This window comes from Hirundo rustica, chromosome 5 (assembly GCF_015227805.2).
Source record: "Hirundo rustica isolate bHirRus1 chromosome 5, bHirRus1.pri.v3, whole genome shotgun sequence".
Lineage (NCBI taxonomy): Eukaryota > Metazoa > Chordata > Aves > Passeriformes > Hirundinidae > Hirundo > Hirundo rustica.
In genome coordinates, this window is record NC_053454.1 from 53403790 (window position 1) to 53426320 (window position 22531).

At 39.3% G+C, this 22531-nt stretch overlaps 1 protein-coding gene across 2 annotated transcripts in view; it reads right to left on the bottom strand.

The window, feature by feature from the left end:
* Nucleotides 1–22531, bottom strand: part of MMRN1 (multimerin 1) — a 39468-nt gene that overhangs the window by 11654 nt on the left and 5283 nt on the right. Inside the window, exons 1-5 of one of the 2 annotated variants that reach the window (XM_058420766.1) lie at nt 11954–11994; nt 6699–6797; nt 5208–5317; nt 4113–4178; nt 2960–3133 (exon numbers count right to left, since the gene is read on the bottom strand). In XM_058420766.1, coding sequence (XP_058276749.1) covers nt 2960–3133; nt 4113–4152 — 214 coding nt within the window. In that variant the 5' untranslated portion in view covers nt 4153–4178; nt 5208–5317; nt 6699–6797; nt 11954–11994. Of the gene's footprint in view, nt 1–2959; nt 3134–4112; nt 4179–5207; nt 5318–6698; nt 6798–11953; nt 12061–14160; nt 14281–22531 lie in introns of those variants that run through there. The other variant, XM_040065303.1, reaches the window with a different exon arrangement.

The window sequence follows — 22531 nt, forward strand, 5'->3', positions numbered from 1 at the left end:
ATGTATGTACACACTGAAATATCTGAGAATAAAGGTGTCCTGGCACCTGACAGAAAAAACCAAGATATGAACCAGCTTAAAAAATTGACATGCAGAAAAAACTTTCCAAGTGATTATTTGGTCAGGTTACTTCATGATGCTGAAAAGTGTTCTGTGCTCTAGGAGACACAATGAGCTGTGAAGAAAAAATTAATGGCTGTGGAAAGAACCAAGATTACTCTAAACCTTCTGCAAAGAATCAATTCAATTTGTTCATCTCAGCAACCAATCCTGATAACAGACTATTCATCTGTGAGAGGAGTTCCAGAGGGTCTATACCCACCTTTTCTTTCTGTGACAGCCTCACCCTCTGCTATTCTGGCTCCATGAATTTGGATAGTGACAGTAGTATGGAGCTCGGCTCTGGCTTTCAGGTGTTCCCATTACCAGGGGAGTATAGAGCCTGATAAACCAGACAGATTTGGGGTTCTCTCTACCCTGCCTTCTGGCTAGGACAGCTGGGTAGCTTGTGAGCAAAGTGCAGCAGGGGCTGTGGGAGCACAAAGATCTGACCCAAACTTGGTGACAATTGGGCATATTGTGAAGCTTGAACTGCAAATACTTGTGTGCACTCATGGATGTAAATCAATTTCTCTGTTGCTCATTTTGAAACAGAAAGGTCCAAACTACCTGTGAACTGTTAAAGATCTCTTGCACTTTTTATGAGGTTATAAATTTTAATTTTAGCTTCCTGGCTGAAAACCAAAGGGTGTAATTACTCTGAGTCAACATATACCCTCTTTGCAGTTTCAATTATTTGAAGAATTATGTGCAAAATAAATGTATGTACACAGGAGACTGAATTGAGGTTATATATGCAGCTGCAAATGACATTACTGACTTGGAAGTGATTAACACTCCATTATTGAGTTCATTTTGAAAGAAGTGTACATTTTAATAATCAAGAGGAAAGGTGAGTATTAAATAGGGAGTTAAAGGAAGAAGAAAATACTAGCAGGAAGTAAGCACAGTTTCTTAAATTAAAAAGAGCACAGAATTATTTTCCCTAAGTAAGAAATGGGAACAGCTTCCTGAGTACTGAAAGCAATTTTTAAAATGCACAACAGGTTTCATTAAGAAAATAGAGGAGTATATCAGTTACTCAAGTGAGTGTTGCCCTCTATCAACATGGTGACATGTTTGTGTCAAGGTCACAGATGAAACCAAGAGTTAAAGACTTTTAAAACTGTATTGAATTGCTTGGTCACAGAATATGACCTTGCTCCTAACAGATCCTCATAGAAAGCTGGGCAGAACTTTAGCATTTCTATGATAAGAAAAAAGGTGTTTTATGGACTGTGAGCAAAGGACCTGGCACGACAGGAAAAAAAAATTAAAAAGTAGGTGAAGAAGGAAAATGTCTGAATAGCATGAAGCAACTACAGACTTGACTGTGTTCAAAAGCAGGTTGCTTCAGGATGGCAGTGGTACTGGAAAAGTTATGGTTTGCTTCAGGTGAGCTTCTAAGATTAATTTTTAGCAAGGTAGAGTGTCCAGGGTTACAGAACAGTAGGGAAGGTCCTTTCAGGTCCCGTCACTTTAGGATGCTGTTTACGCGTTTGAGTACAACTGACTGATATGTCCTGGACAGAAACTGTGGTTGCCATTTGTCATTGCACATACAAACCAACAGACACATTGACCTTTTCTTTCTCATCTCCTTTCCCCACTCCTGCTGTTTACCTACATAGAAGCCAAGAATAACCTGAGTTGGAATGCTCAACAATTAGAGCCAAGGAATGTAGCTGATAGCATCCTTTTCACAGGAGATACTTGATTAGGAGATAGATTGAGATAAATCCCAAAAAAGGGGACATCAGCTGGAGATTTCTTTTCCTGAGCAGGTATAATATAAAACATTGCAGGTCAAAACAATAAAGGCTTGAAGCATGTTTTCAAAGAAGGGGGTGTTTTAAAGAGCACATTTTAATTAAGACTTAGACCCTGAAAACACAGATAGCACAGAAGCAAAAACACAGGATGCTGAAAAGCACCTCTAGCATGAAAATGACAGCCAGAACAAGTGAAATAAAAAAAAAGAATGAGAAAGCAGAAGGGAAATGGAAAATATTCAAAGACAAATTAAATGTGCACCCAAAGGTCAAGAATACTGTCTAGCAATATGTGGAGAGGTGAAAGCAGGTCATCGATCAAGAGATGGAATAAGCTTGCACACAAGAGAGACATCTAGCATGTAGCAGGAACAGCTCAGCTGACTGAGGACCAAAATTACAAGAAATGGGACCCAATTCAGTAAATTTGAGGGAGATACAAAACCACTTATTGTTTCATTCAGTTTTATCTCAATGTAAGGAACTACAGAACATATGTTGTATTTTTAAATAGTAGAAAAGTCCTCTGGATTCTAAAGTCTAAAATATAGTTTGGGGAATATTCCTGAAAAATGAGAAAAACATTGCACATGGAGGAAATGAAAGCTTCAGTCTGAATCTGCTTGTTAATCCCCATCTTTACCTGGGCAACACACAGATCTTGCTGCAGGATTCACAGCAAATGGACAGATAATTCTGCTAGTGAGGATCTGCCCAAGCTCCTGATCTCGCTCTAGCTGTGTCTTTCTCATATACTGAGCATAAGTACAGGTGTTTATCAAAGATTGCCTAATACAATCGGGGCAAATTATTCAGCAGAATGGTTGCTGTATTATAAATATAACCACCACAGAATTCCTTATAGTTTGCCCTGTGTATGTGAATTATGTATTAAAGAATATTAGTTAGACTTGGTAGCAAAACAAATACTACATCTTTTAGTTGCATTCCTCTCTTATGAATTTTTTTAAATGAGTTCTCCCTACAAGTGTTGAGCAATAAAATAGGACAGTCTATGAAGACTTCTAGCTTGTTTTTTCCTGGCACCTCTAACAGGGTGAGTGATTACATTAATTTATTTTTCTTACCTTTTAGAAAAGACTGGAAGTCTCTGCCCTTATCTTCATTGATTTTGCCTTCCAGAGAAGAAAGCATCTTGCTCACATCAGTCATCGTAGCAGCAATGCTGTCAACCTTCTTCTGTAGAAAAGTCAGTTTCATCTCCTGACTGCTAATCTTCTCATTCATTTTTTGAAAAAGTGCTTGGTCAGGGAAAAAAATTAGTTAAAAAAAACAAAAAAAAAAAACAAGTATTGTTAAACATTGTGGAGTGAATAAAAAAAAGGTATAATTTGTCTGAGAGACATTAGCTAAAGGCGAGATGAAAAGTTTCTGAAGTTTCTGAGTGCATCATCTTTATTTTTGTCATGTATCAGTGAGATTCAACAGCACAGCAGTTACTAATTACTGAAGCATATGTATCCATTATAAAGTATTTATGATTCTACAAGAGTATTCTGAATGGTTAGCTTATTTTAATCAACATAATGCCATTCTTCCTCCACCTAGCACCCTACAGGGTATTCAGTTAACGCTCATTTAGTCAATCTTCTTTAACACAGTCACAAAAGCATTTATTTTTCCTTACCATTTATAACACAACTTCATGAATTTGCAAGGCTTGTGTCTGAAGGCACACATCATTTTTCCATTGTTTGGGTCAAAATAAAGAATTGTTCAACACACTAGCAAGGCAGAAAAACATCTAATAGATAAAATACTTTGGAATAATGATTAGTCTATCATTAAAAATAGAAGTTTAACCTACAAAGTCATGTTTATTTTACAACGAGCCCAAATTGTTCTTCACACTTGTAGTCTCCTCAGGAATAAAGAGGCCTAGAGAAAGATGCTTTTGAGACAGGTAATGGTGAAGGATGCCATGATGTTGAAAATTAAGACTCCACATGACTTCAGCCAGCCGTCTGAAGATGAGTGGTAACAGGTATGGAACATAGTCTGGGATTTTCAGATGACAGTGATTAAATTAGATGTTTGAATTCCTGTAAGCAAAGTTAGAAAACCTACAATTTAGCCTAAATGGCCTTTGGTGGACATATGATATATTATCCCAAATGATCCAGGCTATACTATGGCTTAATAAACTGCTATGGAAGAGATATTTTAGCATTGCATACGAGTACTTAGCAGTATTTCTATTGATCATTTGTCACTTCTCACCACAGCAGTGTCTATTCCTATGGCAGCAAACAGTTCTCATCAGAAATCACGTCTAAGTACAGGGGCCTAAAGGATCAAAAAAAACCTCTAAGCAAATTATATGCAAAAGGACATATCCTTCTGATAATTGGTATTCTTTAAAATTTTAGTATGTAAAGACAGATGCAGATGAAGCAGGCCAGCACCCCTGAGAATGCTCTCCTGGAGAGGCATGTTGGTCGTAAAGGCCATAATAATAAGAGCCTGGAAAGTAAGGCACTTCTAGGTTAGGATGTCAGGATCTCCAAATGCATTCTCTGCCCAAGGTATCTGCTTACATGGATACTAAATTGCTTCTAACTCAACTACCTTGTTTATACTCAGCCAGTTCTTCTGACTGGCACCACAAAGACAGGCCATTGATAGACCTTTGTCTCCATAATAGAGCTTTGTGAGAGACAAACAGGTCTGGACACCTCTGCTTCTGGTCGAATTGTTACTATGAGAAAGGAATTTGAATTCATTGTGCTCCTGCACAGTCACCCAGTCACTCATAACAAACCTGCAGGGTGTAATGCCTTTTTTTATCTTCGTTCCTACCAGTTGCCACTGAGGGAGGAAGGTAGATGAACCTGAAATAATTTTCTGTGCCTGAAAGTGTCATGGCTGCATAGTGGGAGCTGGAAGCAGAATCTGGCTTGTAGAGCCATGGCAAGGACACACCAGGGTAGTCAATCCTGGCCTCAGACTGTGTTTGCAGGGTTGACAGCCAGAACAGGTATTTCTCTCTTTCTAGACTGACCCAATTTGGTTTAAAAATAACCGAAAAGCAATTAACATGGAAGTTAGAGATTCCAATTTCAGATTTATTTCTCAGAGCACAATTCCCGCTAACAGAAGTGGCATGTCTCAGTGCTCTATTGATCAAGTTCACTTTTTCATAATAGGCCCTGTCTGCTTTACTAAACATCCTCCTCCCTCCAGCCCTGAGACACTTGGTTGCTCACACAGCATCACCAAGGCACAACAACCTTTTGAAAATACCACTGTCTCCATGCCAGATTCAATCTTTCCCTTTCTTTTTCTTTCTATTAAGATCTAAAATAAAGCACATACATGCGTAGAAGCACATTCATGGTCCAATCTTCATAAAACTCTACAGCAATCTTAATTATGACATCCTGTTCTCTCAGCATACATTACAGCCCACAAGAAGGTATCTGAAACTGCAGAACACAAATCTGAGAATATTTATTTGCTTCAGTAAAATATCCAGTTTCTGGATATAGGCCAATAGGTGAGTGACAACACCACAGCATGGAACAGATGATGGTTATACAAAAAGCAAGTGGAGACAAAAAGAACAGAAGCATTAATAGATTCAAAAGAGAAGGAATGTAGAAAGAAAGTTCAAGAAATATGCTTCCATTAAACAGTCCTTCACATCATGGTCATATTTTGGCTCCTTGCCATAAAAAGTACATTTTTCAAGTAGAAAAGGGCCACCAATCCAGACCAGGCACCAAAACCAAAAGTCACATGCTGCTTCCAGAAATCTTGAATGTTGCAGGATTTCTCCAATACCAAAGCTGCCAGTAGCTAGGACTCTGGCTGCTCTTGGAGCCCCAAACTCCACCTCTGACCTGACCCTGAGACACAGGGGAATGAGGGTTTATCCCGATGGAAAATGGCTGCTTGCCTTGCAGCACATGCAGCCAACAGCGTGGTACTGCCCCTAAAATCACAAACATCACAGGATTTCTCCCAGAACAAAGCTTCCAGCAACTAGTGACCAAAATGTGGAGAAGCTTTTCATGCAGCAGTCATCTAACATAGGTTCTAGATATAGATCTCTATTTGAATACATCTTTTTTGTTACTGACCATCTCCTACAATTCTAATTTTTCTGTACATACTTCTGCAAGACAACACTGATGTTATATTCCAAAAACATAATACCTGGATTATATGAAGTAAACACAATAACAAGCAAATGTATAAGGCAATAAGCATCTCCGCATCTCAAGCATCTCTGGTATAAATGTTCAAACTCTTGCTATGTTTCTTAGTTATTTGATCATCCTAGACATAGTAGCTTAAAACATGCCTGAGCTGCCCTTGTTAAGCTTTGAAACATCTTTGTACTGATTTTGAATAAAGAACCAATTTTCATAAGAAAATATATAGCAATAATTACATATTCTGATAGTCAATAACCTCATTACATTTCCTTCTGTGTGCAATGCTAATCTATACTACTCCTGTATTTGGGCTGGGGGTCTCTGCTTTGTTTTTCTGGTTTAATTTTATTTTTCTCTCCTGTTAATTAATTTATTGCATTCAATAACATGATATTTTAAATATTTCTATACCAAATACTTCCCTGGTTTTATTTTAGGCACAAAACCCTCAGTAATTTCTAACCTGCTGGTACGTTTAAATTCAGTATCTTCTGCCCATCTTTATCAGAAGAGCAAACCACTGCACCATGACTGATAGAAATTGACACTGCATTCAGGTCCCCTCAGTAGGCAGAGATTTTCCTCAAATTGTTTTTGCAGTGAATTCAGTGACTGGGTATTGGTGAGAGCAATTTTAAATACTGACCTGGCCCACTGGGGTCCTGCAGAGCTCCTGGTGTCCTCTCACTGAAAGTTCTGCTGCTTTCAGCCTGGCTGCTATGTATAACTGATTGCTGTCCCTCAGCTAGAGAAGGGAGAAAAAGGATGTGAGTGAGCCACAGAACATGATAATTGGGATGATTGCACAACAATTTTTTTCTCTCTTTATTCTGTACCAGCTGTACAAAAGCCTAATCATCTAAAATGACACTTCGTGCAGTGTGGGACCACTTTGCTGAAGATGTTGACTGGCTTTATAAAAGGCTTCTCAAGAGTGGCAGGGGCTGGTGTTAATATGATAATGTCAAAAATTGCTTTATAATGAACAGAATTTTTAAATGCCCAGGGCTAAAATGTCAGGAATATTTTAGAAAAACATAAAACAGCAGTACAAAGACAATACAGAGCTTGTCAGCCGTAAAATTAATTAGGGTTTTTTAAATGGAGACAAAATCAACCACGTTTGTTGAAACTGATTTTTGAGGATTTTTTTTTTTTTTTTTTTTTTTGCTTGTTTTTGTTTGTTTGGGTGGGCCTTTTGTTTTCTTGGGGTTTTTTACAGATTACACATATCTTCAACCATGGAAACCTTACTACTAAAGGCAATGGTGATATTACATTTTTGCAGTACCTAAAAAATAAAAACTATTTCCAAACAATCAAATTCTAAGTTGCAACAACTATCACCTGAGATTTATGACTGGTATACATATAAAAAATTCCACAAAGGTGGCAATTTTGTAAACATTTTCTCTGGTGATGGCAGAGGGGATTATCTGTGCTTATTTTGCATTTCAGCCCAAAAGATCCCAAAGCAATTTGCAAATAGCTGGACTAACATTATTATTAATTCAATATCACAGCTATGGAAACTGAAGTTCAGAAAGTTAAGTGCCTTCACTCCCAAAAAGTAATTAACTCATCAGACAGCTGGGAATCAAACTAAGATTTCTCTATTCCTGACATACCTTCTATAGCCATCAGGCTTAACAGGGTTGTTTCAATTTCATTATTTTTTTAAACAAACAAAACACATAAATCAGATAATAAGTTCGCTAGTATAAACCAATACCAATTTTTATGTACTCGCTCAGTTCATGGAACATTTTGAATTCAATGATCCAGGAGGAGCATATCTAAGGAATACCACTTATGTGGCACTAATGTGATTTCCAGTCTTTAGTACAGTACAAGCAGGATAACTTGGGTGTGGTGGCATTATTTTACACTTCCATTATTAAAGTCTAGTTTAGCCATAACATGAGTTTCCAGGGAAACAGATTAAAATGCTGATTTAATAAATTCCATGTTTCACACAGTTCATTTGAAGATAAATAGACTGCAATTAGGACAATATAAGGTGCTTAAGTTGTAAAATAAGCGTGTTTTAAAAATTAGGATAAGAACTCAGAGGAAATTATCATATGGACCAATACTTTCATAGAGTCTTTTGAAATTGCCTGCTAAGAAATGCAAAATCCTCAAGTGGTTATAATTTCAACAGCTTCTGTTACCTTTCTGTGGCATGGTTATTGATAGAAGCTAAATTCTTGCAGGCAGCCCAACTCATTACATAGGATTTATCAGTGGTGTTGTGATGATACAGTCTATGACAAGGGAGTTGGTTACTTGCCTGTGATAAAGACCAGCTCATCAATGTCCTTTATTCTTTCAGTTACTGGTCTTTCTGTTGCTCTAAAACCATTCATGGATGCTGTTGTTGCTAGAGACTCTTTTAAAAATATACTATCCACCTTATCCTTCAGTCTCCCTAGTAAAACAATTGCCCCACATTCTAGAATACCCAAACCCTTGCAGTTTTATCCACTCAAAGTTCCAAGGATAGATATTTCTCCCCGTGTGCTTGCTTTACTAATGCTTTAAAATTGTTCACATAACAGAACGTTCAGGTAACACAATGGCTGTAAGACAGAGGATACAGCATCTCTGTCAGAGCAAACCCAAAGTGCACTGCCTCTGACAGCATCCAGGACTGGAGCCAGCAACGAACACACACACCCCCCTCACCCACAGTACGTCACATATTGTACACTTAGTAAATTCTACCACAGTACAGGAAAGGTACTTTGCAAGTAGAATCAGAAATTCAGGCTTTGCATTTGTGAAACAAATTCAGAGGAGTCACTGGTGATATAGCTTCTCCTACATCATTCCTCCAGCATGGCTCAGGCCTTTTCCAAAGAAATCACTCCAAGACATCATATGGTGACTACATCTATGTGCCCCTTAATCCCACAGCTGAGATTTCCCATTGTAGATGCTGGTTAACAGCAGGTGTGATAGGAGCACCAGACCAAAAACTTAATACACATACTCTTTAGGGTAGAAAGAGACAAAAAATTACTTACATTTGATACCTTTAAAAAATTACATATGCCATGCTCACTTTAAAACAAAACAAATAATATGAAATTCAAATTAGACTGCTAGACCCACCTTAGAGTGTTTTTAACAAAACCGAAAAAAACCAGCAAAACAAAATCCTGACCAATGTGTTCTTCCAGTCATATCAAAAAAAACACCAGGTAATGCATACAGAAGTCTAACATTAGCTGTCTATTATCCAATACATCAGCCTAGATGTATAATTTATTGTCCCATGTATTTTTAAACACAGAACTCAAAATCATTTCAGGGAATATTTTTAAAAAGTGGAGATTGGGTCTTTTTTACTCAATGTATCTTTGATGAAGCAGAAGTGGCCGAAGGGGTTTCCCAGGGCGGGGGTTAGGTAGTTTCCTCCCGTTCCCTGTGTTTCAAGGCGAATTGTTACCTTTCCTGCAGAGGCTAGGACATCGCACAGCCATCTGCTGGAGAAATGGCATCACTGCCACGCCAGGGAATTCCGTATTGATAGGGGGTGCGGGAGAGCCGGCTGCTGGCTCTAAACCACGTAATTCTGTGTTCCGAATACACATGAGGGAACCGGGATTTCATTACTACACGCATTTTAGAGTTAAAATAAAGTTGTGTTTTGTAAAAGTAACGTGTAATGGAGCCTGCAGCTCAGAATTTAAGTGTCCTTTTGCTTCATTGGTTTTGCTCCCAGTTAAACATTTGATATTCCCAGGTCAAAAAGATGATGCTTTAATTATCGAATTGCCCATATTGAGTTGTCTCATTACACTTATAAGAAATTACATCTACATTTTTTCATTCTTATAAATTTTCTAATAAAATTGCATTGTCCATGCTGGAATAGGAACCGTGTCTTAGCCAATTTGTTCATGTGTTCCTACAAGGGAGCTAAGGTTAAGAACCGTGATCTGAACACATCATTTCCATCTCTCTCACTCCTGTGCTACCTTGAGAAGCATCTGGAACCAAGCAGTTACAACGGGGCTACCAAATAAGGATTTCAGATATCTGGTAATAACTATCAGGTGGCAGTAAGTGGTTCCTTCTGCCTAGACTATCAGACTGAAATAGTTACATATGCCTTCACTCTATCTGAGAAAGAAGCAAAATCAGAAGGCATTTTAAATTAACATTCGCTAGAAGCAACCCACATCCCACTAACAGCACCTTTCCAGGATCTAAAGGATTGTGGAAACACTCCATTTCCCCTGGCACAGAAATCCTTCAGTGATGTTTCTGTTGTTGAACAACAGAGAGGCCGAGTGGGAGCCTCAGTGACTCAGGAGAGCCCCAGTCAGCACTTTCAGCATCTCTCCTGCTGTTGTAGAGCACAGGAGGACAAGGCTGTTGGGCTCCCAGCTGCTTAAGTTCATTAGCTGCCGTCCCTTCGTGGGAATTGAATAATACAGGCAGGCTTGCGCTGGTGGTCTGCTCCTCATGGGAGGCAGGATTCCAGAAGCAAGGAAGAAAAGCTGCTCTGACATAACACCTTTCATCCCAATCTCTTTAAGCACTTCTACAAGCATTAATTAATTAAATATCCCAGTGCCCCTGTGAGATAAGTGTCATCTCAATTTTCTAGATGGGTAAACTTGGTTATGCAGATTATAAGTGTCTTCCCCAAGATATTCAGCAAGCCAGAAGAGGTATGAAAATAGAACCCAGGAGACGTAACACCCGCTCCTATAACACTTCACAGCACTTTCCTTTCTTCTTTTTACACAAATGCCACTACAAATTGAATTATATAGCTTTTCTTCCTGGTCAATGTTTGCCTGTTATTTTGATGCCACTTCAATTTTGTCAACAGTGACTTCCGCCTTCAATGCTACCCTTTACAATTTTTTGGCCAATGTTTGCTTTTTTTCTGAAAGGAAACATTTAAAGCACTTTATCTGTGCTTACTGGACAGCCTTGCTGACTGACCGTGCTCTCTTACATCTGTTGAAATCTGGCTCCACACTCAGCTGTGCAGAGGAAAATTTTGTGTCTGCCAAGGTTCTGGCTCTTTGGCACTGAAATTTCCCTCCTGGATGTGAACAATAGTGATTTTTCTTCATTCCTCTACATTAATTTTTAATCACAGCCCTTTACTTCACCACTGCTGATTGAATTCCCTATCACATCTAATAGCCTTCCTTGCAATATTCATTCATTTAAAACCTGTATGCTGATGCCGTATCTAATTTTTCAAGGACTGCTTGCTCAAGGCCAGTGGCAAAGAAATAGCCATTATACAGACGTAAAACCACAATATGATGCCACATGTTTGATAACCAGGGCAGGGGTAAAAGGCTATTCTGTCAAAAAGGGCACAATTATACAGGGATCATGTGCAATACCTAGAAAAATTCAGTCACTGTTAAAACGAACAGCAGAAGAACTCCAAAATCCAGAGAAGTAAAGCTGATACATTATTTTATCAGAAATAAAATATATTCTTAGGGCCTGAAACCAAAAGACATAAGAGTAACAATGCTGTAGAGGAATATTACAAGAAGTACTCAATAGAGGATGTGGATTTAATATCCCTAGCACTGTAATACTCAACTTAAAGGTCAAAAGTAGAGACGCACTGACTGCAAGCTCCATATTTCAGCAAAATGAAATATGGCTGGTAATTTTATGAGCTTTAGTAAAAGTGGAAGAGGGGAAAGCACATTCTGCTTAGCTGCTCTGGAAATTGACATGCAGAGGAGAGTCAACATCCCAAAGCATTTTAGTTTGCTGTGCATTTTATCTGGTTGTGATTTAACAAAAAGCACTCCATTGGTTTTCAACAGAACCATTTGCTCACAGATCAAACTTGCACTGTTTTCTTTTGCTGAGGTGAATAGCTCAAATCCTTGCAACTCCACTCACCTTTGGGTTGGCAGTTTTGTCCACTGTACCCAGGACAGCATTTCCACTCCAGCGATGTCACTATTTTATGTTTGATTCTGTAAGCCTGGTGTGTTGTTGTCTGGGACCTGTGAAATGATAACAATTTAAATCTATTTTAGGTAACCGAAAAGGAGCTGTAAGATACCTGCATAACTACGTTACATTATGTCACTTGTCATACCCATCTTTTTATTACTGCTTGAAATTCAAAGTGAATTCTAACCAGGGTTTGATGTTTCATTAGCAATCACAGCTTTAATATTGCAACCCCCAGATTATCTGCATGAATTTTAAAGAAACCTGATGTCTATTTAGATTTTTTTCTCAGCATGTCTTACTCGGGATTTAAATACTGCAATCTTTTAAGGAAGACATTACAATTGATAACTACTAAACTGGAAAAAGTGAGCCAAAACCACAATTGTCATATACTGCTTTTCTTTGAGATTGGTGGAAAAATGCATTCACAATAAATTTATGCCACATTTAGTGCATGCTGAAACCTCCCCTTCTGATTATTTTAAACAAGATAATACAACATTAATCCAATTAAGTGTGAAAAATTCCACTCTGGACTTCAGGGAAAGGAGGGCCTGGCTATGTAATTGTGAGGCCTCAATTATTACCTTTACAGTATGCAACTGCAGAGGGAGCAGCAATTTTATTTGTGTTCCAAGAGATACTACATGTCCTGGCTACCTCACCACTTCCCTTAGCTTTCTTAACTTCACAGAGAAGTCAGTTTAGAATGAACATGCTGCAGTAGGGCATACAGAATCAACTACAGCAACTCTCCTTGCCCTTTTAAGACATTAAATAGAAAGTGCAAATAAAAATAATCATATGCTATTACTAGTTACTAAACCCTAACACAAATAAGACCTAAAATCTCAGAAAATACAATAAGACAGTTACTGAATTGTTTCTTTACACAGAATCCCTGTATAAATCATTCCAGAAAAAGAGAGAAATTTAAAGGCTGTCAGACCAAAAAATATCCTCCCAATGCCATCATACTTTACATGCCAGTTAATGTTGTCACCTCTTCACAAGGGATGTAATATAATATATATTAAAATTCTCACAGCAGCTGGCAGGAGCTTTGCATATGTCCCCAGCCAGCTTTGGCTGTAAGAAATGGCTTTTTCAGCAGCAAGAACTCAATAAAGATTAAGGTGATCTAAATTTAAAAGAGTTCTTGGTTATTTTGCTGTATGGATGGACTTACGATAAAAATACCTTATTCTGTATTAGCATAATCCATTCCAAAAACCACTCAAAAATGAAGTGTCCATGAAAGGAGTTTATCAGGAATAGCGAATTCAAAAATAACCCACATTAAAAAAGTCATGTAAATGAGTCTCAGAAATTTATGTAGTGGAGAGCCACATTCATAGGAGCAACACAAGGATCTAAAGTGATTGAATTAGGAAAAAAATTAAAATACCAAAAATGACAACGTTTCAGTCTCAGGGTCCACTCCACTCCAGTTTTGCCATGCAGTTGACTTCATTTCAGAGTCCAAATGCTAAGGAAGCTCTATGCCCAGTGTCAACTAAAAGCTTTAAGTGTGTTCTGCTATACCATCTAGAGGACAATTCTCAGAACAGTCAAACTGACTTTTAACAGGCTTTTAAAATTTGTCAAGGGGAAAAACACATAACAATCTCCATTTCCTTGGTTCTGTTTCAGTTTGCCTTTTTCCAAGTTCATGCATTAACATCCAATTTCACTTACAGCTAAAATCTAACATTTAGAGAATACAATGAGGCACCCAAACCACAAAGGACAACCTGGATGTTTAACAGAGGTATTATTTACAAGTTCCATCCAGGCCAATTACTTGTCTAGGTTCACTGCCTGACCAAAGCTGTGCCAGAAATAAGCACTCAGCAGAGAGATAACAACAGAAATATTTATGTCTCTAAGGAGAAGCCTTTTGCTTCAATGGAGCACAAGCTTGGATGACTGTACAGAAAGGATTTTCCTCCCTGCATGTGCTTTAAAGCTTTCTACTTGTGCATCTCTCTTTAACTCAAAAACTTTGAACTGAATGGAAGGTGCCAGAGTGAGGGCATGGCTCCCTCTTGTTTCCCTTTTAACTTTTAAGGTTAAAGTCATATTTATGGTGGGTTTGGTGGTAATTAAAGCTCTTGCAAGTACTCTTTCTCCCCAGTTCTCCATACCTCTGAGCACAGGATCCAGTTTCCCAAGTGCAAGGCTTTGCTCTGCCTGATGAGAAGGTTTCCAGGTTGTCCACCACAACTGTAGGTATGAGTCTGGTATGGACATAAGCACACCAGTTTCTGCAAAAGAGAAAAAGTAAAATGATGAAAAGTACCTATAACATTTTCTACCATATTATGATATATGATACTTCATTGTGAAAATTATAATAATAATTTACAAATAGGAGTAAGTAACAAAAATAAAGTTTGTTTCACTCAAACTGCCAAAGTTGTCTTGGGCAATTACTCAGTATTTATGCTTCAGCAAAGAAAACAAATAATATTTCCATCTTTACATACATTCATATGGCAAATCTTAATTTTAGTTTGTAAACACCTGGAGTAAACATATGGAGTTCCAAGAACAAAGAAGCTCTTCTAGACTGCAGTAATGACAGGTCTTAAAATACACCTGCATTTCAGACTACAGAAACTGTTTATTCAGAATTCAAAGGATTGTTCAGTGAGGTTTTTAATCATCCACATCTTTCACTATATGGGCAGCCATTCTAGTATTTCTCCCTTTCCCCAGTGATACTGTGAGTACAGGTAGACTTTGTTTCCCAGTGCTCTGTGAGGTCAAAGCCACACACAGCAAACACATGCCATCGCTTCACACTTCCCTGTGCCTCTGGATGCCCATCCAGAAAAGACAGTCACAGACAAAATGATCAAACTCTAGATCACTGCAGCACAGAGGGCCAGAGCTGGGGAGTGCAAGAGCAGATTTATTGCATCATTTTGAAAAGGTTTCTAAGGAGGTTGCAAGGAAATGCAAACTCTTGAATCAGATTTTGAAACCTGGCTACTGTAGAAGCTATAGTAGAGAATAGAATTAAGTCAAAATTATGATGTGAACAATAGCTCAGGACAGATTTGTACAGGGAAATTATGCCACAGATATATTGGTATTCCCCAAATCAGAAGCAGGTAGATAAATGTGAGATTTTTCTGGGGCTTTTGGCAAGGTCACTCACCGAAAGATATAGGAGGGGAAGCAATCTATTACATAGAACCTGTTATAAATAAATAAGGGGTTAAATCAGAGTTGAAAGATTAGTTTGCTTTTTCAAAAAGCAATTTATCAACACAATCCCACGTGAATCTGTAACAGGCACTATATTCATTACTAGGGGAGAAATAAATAAATGGAGGGATGGCAGGGTGACACAGAATTTTAAAAAACATTTTCGTGCAGTAAAAAAAGCTGAACTTGAAGAATCACAAACATTTCATGATACTGAATTTCCAACTAAGGTGCCAGAAAAGGGTCTTGTAATGCAATTCAGTCACAAAGACAGGCTTATAGAGAGACAGCATTGCTACATAGAGTAGCTTTCATCAGGGGAAAAAAAAATTACGGCGTCATTGTTAATGGCTCTCTGAATAGGCCAATTTATTGGTTTGCCTTAGCAAAGCTAGGTAATCAAATACTTGAAATTATTAGGGAAGGACTAAAGAACAAACAGGAATCACCACTGTTTCAATACATCAACACTTTGTTGCTGTTTACAGCCAGTTTGAGCAGAGAATTAAGGTTTCATCCTACACCCTAAAGAGAGACAGAAATAAAGACACATAGAAGAGCAGGAGTCATGACATCCATTATTCAGTTAGTCTTGTTACAACAAGTGGGCATCAAAACAAAACAGGCTTAAAACTAAAGAAAAAATGAAGGGTCAGGCAGCAGTTCCACAGCAATAGACTGTGCTGAATTTGGAAGCCAAAAGGGGTTTTAAAAAGCAGTAAAACTATTTCATGAAAAAAACATGCCATCAGGGTATTATCAGTTCGGTTTTTTAAAATCATCATTAAGTGGTAACTATAACTTCTGTCTCAGGAAGTCTCCCAGCTGCAGACTGGAAGGTATCCTGAGAAAAGCATTGTTGTGTTTCTGCGGTGGAACAAATGTCTTTTTGGCCTAGGGCTGAATTTTTCTTTCATCTTTAGCTTAGTACAGCCTTTCTCTTGGTAGGTTAGTGACTAGACATTGTCTCAGTCGTAGGATTGGTGGAGCTGCAAGAACTTCCAAACAATATTTGCATATGAGAACTTAAAGCTCATCTTTCTGTGTTGTGTTTTGCTGCTAACATTTTCTTCCAGTTGTAATAGTTCTGTTCATGTTTCATAATCCAGTAAGGGAATATATATATTAGCTCCACAAATCGTATCTTGTTATGGGCTCCTTACAGGGGAAATCAAAATACAATTAAGACCAGATTAGTTCCATTTACTTAAGTGGCATTAGGACAGATTTACACTGCTTCAAACATGAACAACACCACAAAACACAAAACAGTGTCAGCATCTGTCCTGAAGTGATTGCTTTTGTCTACTGAGATCCTACCAATGTATGTACATTAAGCTCAGTAGTGCTGTACTTGGAAAATAATTCCTGAGAAAAAAGCAGGAAAAAAGCAGGATAAACCAGAACAATGCTAAAACTAACAGATTTAACCTCACAACAGCTCTACTGCCAATATTGCAGCACTCCCCTACACAACACACGTTGTTTATTTGAGGAATAATGCGCCTTACGTAAAGTGGGCTTTGAGTGCTTTGATCTGATTTTGTTCACTCACTCTCCACTTGGTTGAGAGTTTTCATTAAGATAGTATTTCTTCTTAATTAGGTATGAAAAGGCTGTGCTTTTTTTGATGTTTCCTTTATGGTCTCACTCCTTTAGTTCCTGCCTTTTATCTGTGTGCATTAGTTAAAGACTCCATGAATATTTGCTAAAAGTTAAATGCAGCTATCAAGCACAAGCATAAAGATTAGGTACTCCCCTCACTTTCTCTGGGGAAGTCAGGAGCAACTAGATGAAAGTTTGAGACACATAAAATTGGCAAAAACAAGAGGAAATTTAAGTCTTTCAAGTTCTGCAGAGGAATAATGAGGTTACCTACCCATCCCTCCAGGTGGGGCATGTAGGTCCTTCAGAGTCTCCTGTATCACAGAGACTGGCAGTAGTAAATAAGCAATAATGGTATTTGAATTAAACACCAGCAGAAGCAAGCTAGAGAGACAGAGCTTGCAGCTGCGTCTCTTCCAGCACACCTCTGCAGCAGCAGGGGAAGCCAGGTGTCCTCTTTGCCAAGAGATCAACGGGAGCCAGACACAGAGGGGACTCGTGCCCTTGGAAGCACTGCCAGGAAAAGAGCTCTTCGAGAGGGCTTCCTCACTGAGCACCAGGGAGCACAAGAGTGGGCTCCTTCCTAAGAGAAGGGTCAACTGCATGAGCCAGGCACTGACCTCACCTGCAGCAGAGCCACCGCAGCACCAGGAACCCGCAGGGGAGTGGCAGGAACAAGTCAAGGATCAGCCCAGCAGGGACCAGGTAAGGAGCCAGGTCCGGGGGGGGGGCAGCTCTTGGAGAAAAGCATCCTTATAAGGAAAATAACGCCAGCTGGGCTTAAGTGGAGTCCGCGCCCAGGGGCGTGGGTGGAGGCTACAGGTGAGGTTGCTTAGGACCATCAAGGCTTGTTATCCTGCTCAGTACAGGCATGAAATCTCTTCCCTTTCACAGCTGTGGTGAGGGTTCTGCAAATTCATACCCAAGATTAAAAACTGTAATTTTTTTTTCCTCTGAAGCGCAGCACAGATATTTAAACAAACAAACAAACAAACAAACAAAAAATCTCTCAGCATATGAATAGGATATTAAATATTTCTTAACAGATTCAGGAAGTTATTCTGGGCCAGACTGACACTGATCTATTCAGGAGGAGCTCTGACTAAGCATGGGAATTTGCTTATGATTTAAACTAAGTATAGTGAATGTAAACATCTAAATTTTTAAACAATTCTCAGCAATTAACTGATGGCATAAAAAGTCTGCTCAGAAAATCTCTGAAGCAATAATGCCTGTTATGCAGCACCACATCTCCTTTCCTGTTGCACATTACCTCTCTGGGAAGTGAGGAGCCAATGCCTCGGGCAGCTGGGTGCTAAGCATCCCACCTTTGCAAAAAAAAAGAGGCAAATATAGGGGTCAGATTTAAAAGTCTGCTCTACAATGAGGCAGGGGTGAGATTAGGGACTTGGGCCTGTGGCTCCCTAGCCTGGACTTTACCCTTGCATGCAGATCTGACAGCTCACCAGAGAAAGGGATGAAGTAGATGATGTACAGCAATATTGTCATTGACAACCTGTTCTGCAGTGCATGTGTTTGGGGTATACATTCTAGTCACTGAGAGCCATTTTACACTGAGCAAATGTGGTCAATGAAAATATAAAAGAATGAAAAGAGGCATTAAAAAATTGCAAAATCATGAAAGCACTGGAATACAGATTTCAGTTTAAAAAACATACCCTACCTCCCCCCCAAACCTTCAAAAAATCACACTGTTGTTGTTATTATTATTACTGTTATTACTATTATTAAGAGTGTTTAGCTTGGAGGAACAGCTATTGGAACTTGCCCATTTGGAGATGCCTTCCAAAGGAAAAAATGTTACAATACACCCCAAATGTTAAGGGCTATTCTTGTTTTTTAAAGACAGTCTGAACTTAGCATCTGGTCTCTACCAAAAATGTAACTAACTTGAGAAGATTGTTTCCATTTAAAATATTTAACTCATTCTTAATGTATGTGAGTGCAATGTCTGAAGCTGTGGTGCTCACACGGCCCAGCAATCTTTGATCAGGCTAAATTGGAGGAAATATTCACAGCAAAAGAGCCCCTGGTGTGACTCATAATTAGGTTTACGCTACCAATGAAATAAGCTCATTAAGAGACGTTAAGAATGTAAATATAATTTTGAAATCAAATTGTCTGAAAAAATGTAGATTTGGAAATAGAAGATGAAGCGTGGCAGAAGAACTATGACAGGCTGTGTTAATGCAAAGGCAGAACAGAAGACAACTGATTTGCATAACAGGACTTCAAACCTGAAAATCCTCTTTACCCTCTCTGGAAATAATTTATTCCAGATCATCAACACAGGCTTCTAACATGCAGATTATTTTGAGAGCTGGAGGAAGCCTAACATCTCTTTTGCACTGAGCTTGATTTCAATCAGGAAAGCTGTATTTAAAAACAAAACAAAATCCTCACAACATACAACAGAGATGGAATGAGCACTACAAGACCCCAGCTGGCATAAAGCCCAAGTGACAGATTCCATCCTCCTCTTGCGTGTCTTGGCCAGGAACATGCGCTGGTGGCAGTGTGTGGGAGAGCCCTCAGGCCTTTGAAGCAGCCTCCTTGATGTGGTATTTGCTGCGGTATTCCCATTTTAAATCAGATTATTTCTTGCCCGGCTCTGCACTCAGTGCGGTTTGGCTGTACCCAAATGTGACACCCCGCCGTCAGGGGTGAGAAGCACCTCCTACACCGAGAAGCAGGGCAGGGCAGGGCAGGAAGACCAGCATCTGCTTCTGCTGGAACCTGCGAGCATCCCTGCTGGGCAGCCTCGGCAGCCAGAGCCCTCGGGGCCTTAGGGCCATTCCTAATTCCCTCGGGGCCTTAGGGCCATTCCTAATTCCCTCGGGGCCTTAGGGACGTTCCTAATTCCCTCGGGGCCTCCGGGCCTTTCCCAGTTCCCTCTGGGCCTCAGGGCCCTTCCCAGTTCCCTCTGGGCCTCGGGGCCAGTCCCAGTTCCAAGTCCTGAGCAGGTAATTGGCCCCGGAGCCTGCCCGGGCGGCCGGAACAAATCGCTTACAGCGGGCAGGGCCCCATCAGTGGCACCCAGACGCTGCCTTTGAGCCTGTCTTTAGCTTTTGGGGACCCCTGCCTGCTGGTTCGGGGAACACTCGAGATCCCTTAAGCCCGTTTTGGCACAGTTAAACCCTCTCCTAACAGGCGATCGCGGGGCTTTGCGCAGTGCCGGGCGCGGCTGCCAGGTGGCGGCCGCAGCCCGCGGAGGTGCCGGCGCTGGGCACCCGATGCTGCTGAAAAGCGAAGTACAATAGACACCAGCTTTTTTTTTTTTTTTTTTTTAGGGTCCCTTGCAGCCCCTCTTCCAGAGCACATTTCTCTTGTAAATGTTCCCTGGGTCTGTTGCCGAGAAAAAAAAGCAAACCTCACAAAAACGCCTGTACGTGATTGCTTCCGCTCGCTTGTAAGCACAGACCCTTGTTAAATGGCCCTAAAACCACCCCACAGGAACACCGGTGCTAGTCGGGCCACAAAGGATATAAAATCAGTTATGGCCCCTTCATATCGTATCTGAAAATGACTGATTTTTGTCTGTGAGTGAATTAGATTACCTGGCTTTTAATAGAAATGCTATTGAATCAGCCCAGATGAACATCACTGAATCATGAAAATGAGATTACTGTGTTGCTGACAGAATACAGAAGGACCCAGAGTTGGAGCTGTTGTCAAAGTCCATGTCCAGCTTGATGGTTGTGCCTCATTCATGTTGTATGCAGCTTACTTGTGTTTCATACAATAGTTAATGGAATACTAATCTTGATTCTACATCAGTTTTAATTTTATATTATACTTTATATCTGAGCAAAGGGGATGTAGAAAGATGCTACAAGCACGTAGAGCCAGGAGACGCTGGCTTTTCAATCTGCTTTAAACAAACTGCCAAGTTTGGATGAGGAGAGATGATGTTGACTGACACGGTGTAAACAGTCAGATTATAAGGATAGCAAGCACCCTCTCAAGGTTCATTTTTGCTATTGCATGGGAGACCGGTTTTAGCAACTTCCTTTGAATTCCACTAGGTGACCGCAGAGAACTTCTCACTGTGAAATAGTAAATTCTTTAAGTGAAAGATATAGAATCTTCAAAATTATAAGCTCTGTTTCAAAGAAAAATTATAAGCTTGAACTAAAACCAGTTAATGCTTTAGGTTCAGTGCCCAGCTTCCTTTTCTCTGAATGTATGAATCTAAACTGCAATAAAAATTCAGTACTCACTAGGGACTGACCATAAACAAATCAAACTGGAAAATGTGTTTTACAAGCTGGCTGGAATGGAAGAAACTGAAAGGTGCATGTAACATGTAATATAAAATAAATAAATAATATGTGATAGTAAAATATGTTATAGGATATGTTTTTATCCCTGAGAAACAGCTGACTTGTTGACACTGACTAGAACATTAGGTGTCAAAGATTTGTTTAATGGTTTTTTTTCCAGGACTCGGTGTCCTGACATTTTGTCCTGTCTATTACAAAACACAAATTCTGCTCTCATCATTCATTTCCTTTTTTTGTATTACGGTGCTGAAGACTTGGACTGTGAACAGCCTCTTTGTTTCATCTGAATTTTTATTTACTGTTTGTCCTCCCTCGTGCTGCAAAAATTAATTTACTGTTTCCACTTATCTATTTTTTTTAGCATTTTAAATGTTCACTTGTTGGAAATCAGATCACCTCTTTGATACATGATTTTCCACTCCATGTTCAGAGCCCTTTAACACAATCAAACTTTTCCAAATGGAATTTAGTCTTTGGGGAAGATATCCATTCATCTCAAATCTTTGAGAATTATCCAGTAAAGCACATCTGGAAATGCAGACAAACTGCTCTTTTAAAAGGTCTGAATTCTGCCTTTTTATTTCTGGGTTATAAATTTATTTTCCATCTTCTAATTGACACAGAGTACAAAATTCATTAAGGTAGTTCTGGTCTAGTTTACTGTCAGTGCTTTTCAGGCAACCTTCAGTGGTATTGGTTTTCACTGCTTTTTTAGTGCCTTTGTGATCTACAGAAAAGGAGATTGCAGTATGTCAGTGCTGGCTTCTCCACTTTGAGAAATACCAACAACAACAACAAAAGCCTTTGAAAGTGACAAAATGAAAATATAAAAAATAAGATCCATTACAGTTTCAGGGGTGAATTTGTCCTTGTTTATAGTGTTGTCTTGGGCAGCTTCTCTTTCCTTGTTTCCCTTCATTGAATGATTAAAAGCCTTGCCAGTTTCTTTGTATCTGATTTGCCACTTAATCATACGGATACATATCTTTATGGTGTCACTGTCTGGTCTTATGGGGCTCTTGAACAGAAAGGTTCTGAGACAGAGTCCATGAAATTCAAAGTGATTTTTCACGGGCTTTTCTTCATGACCAATGGTGTTGCTTACCAGGAATGTGACACAGAATAGATGCTCTGTATCAGATTTGGCAGAAAAATTGACATTTGAAACACTTGCATTCTCGATCTGGCTACACAGGTAATGCCTTTGGAAAACATATGGGGAACCTTGCTGCTGTCCTCTCCTTGCTGAGTCTGTTCTAGAATTAGGGTTGGTTCTCTAAAACATTAATTATATTCAGATTGTAGGAATGCCTATTTTCTGTGCATACCTGAGCAGATGTTTCTGTGCTACCCTAACTGAAGTGCCACAAAGAGCTTCACTATGTGTAGTTGT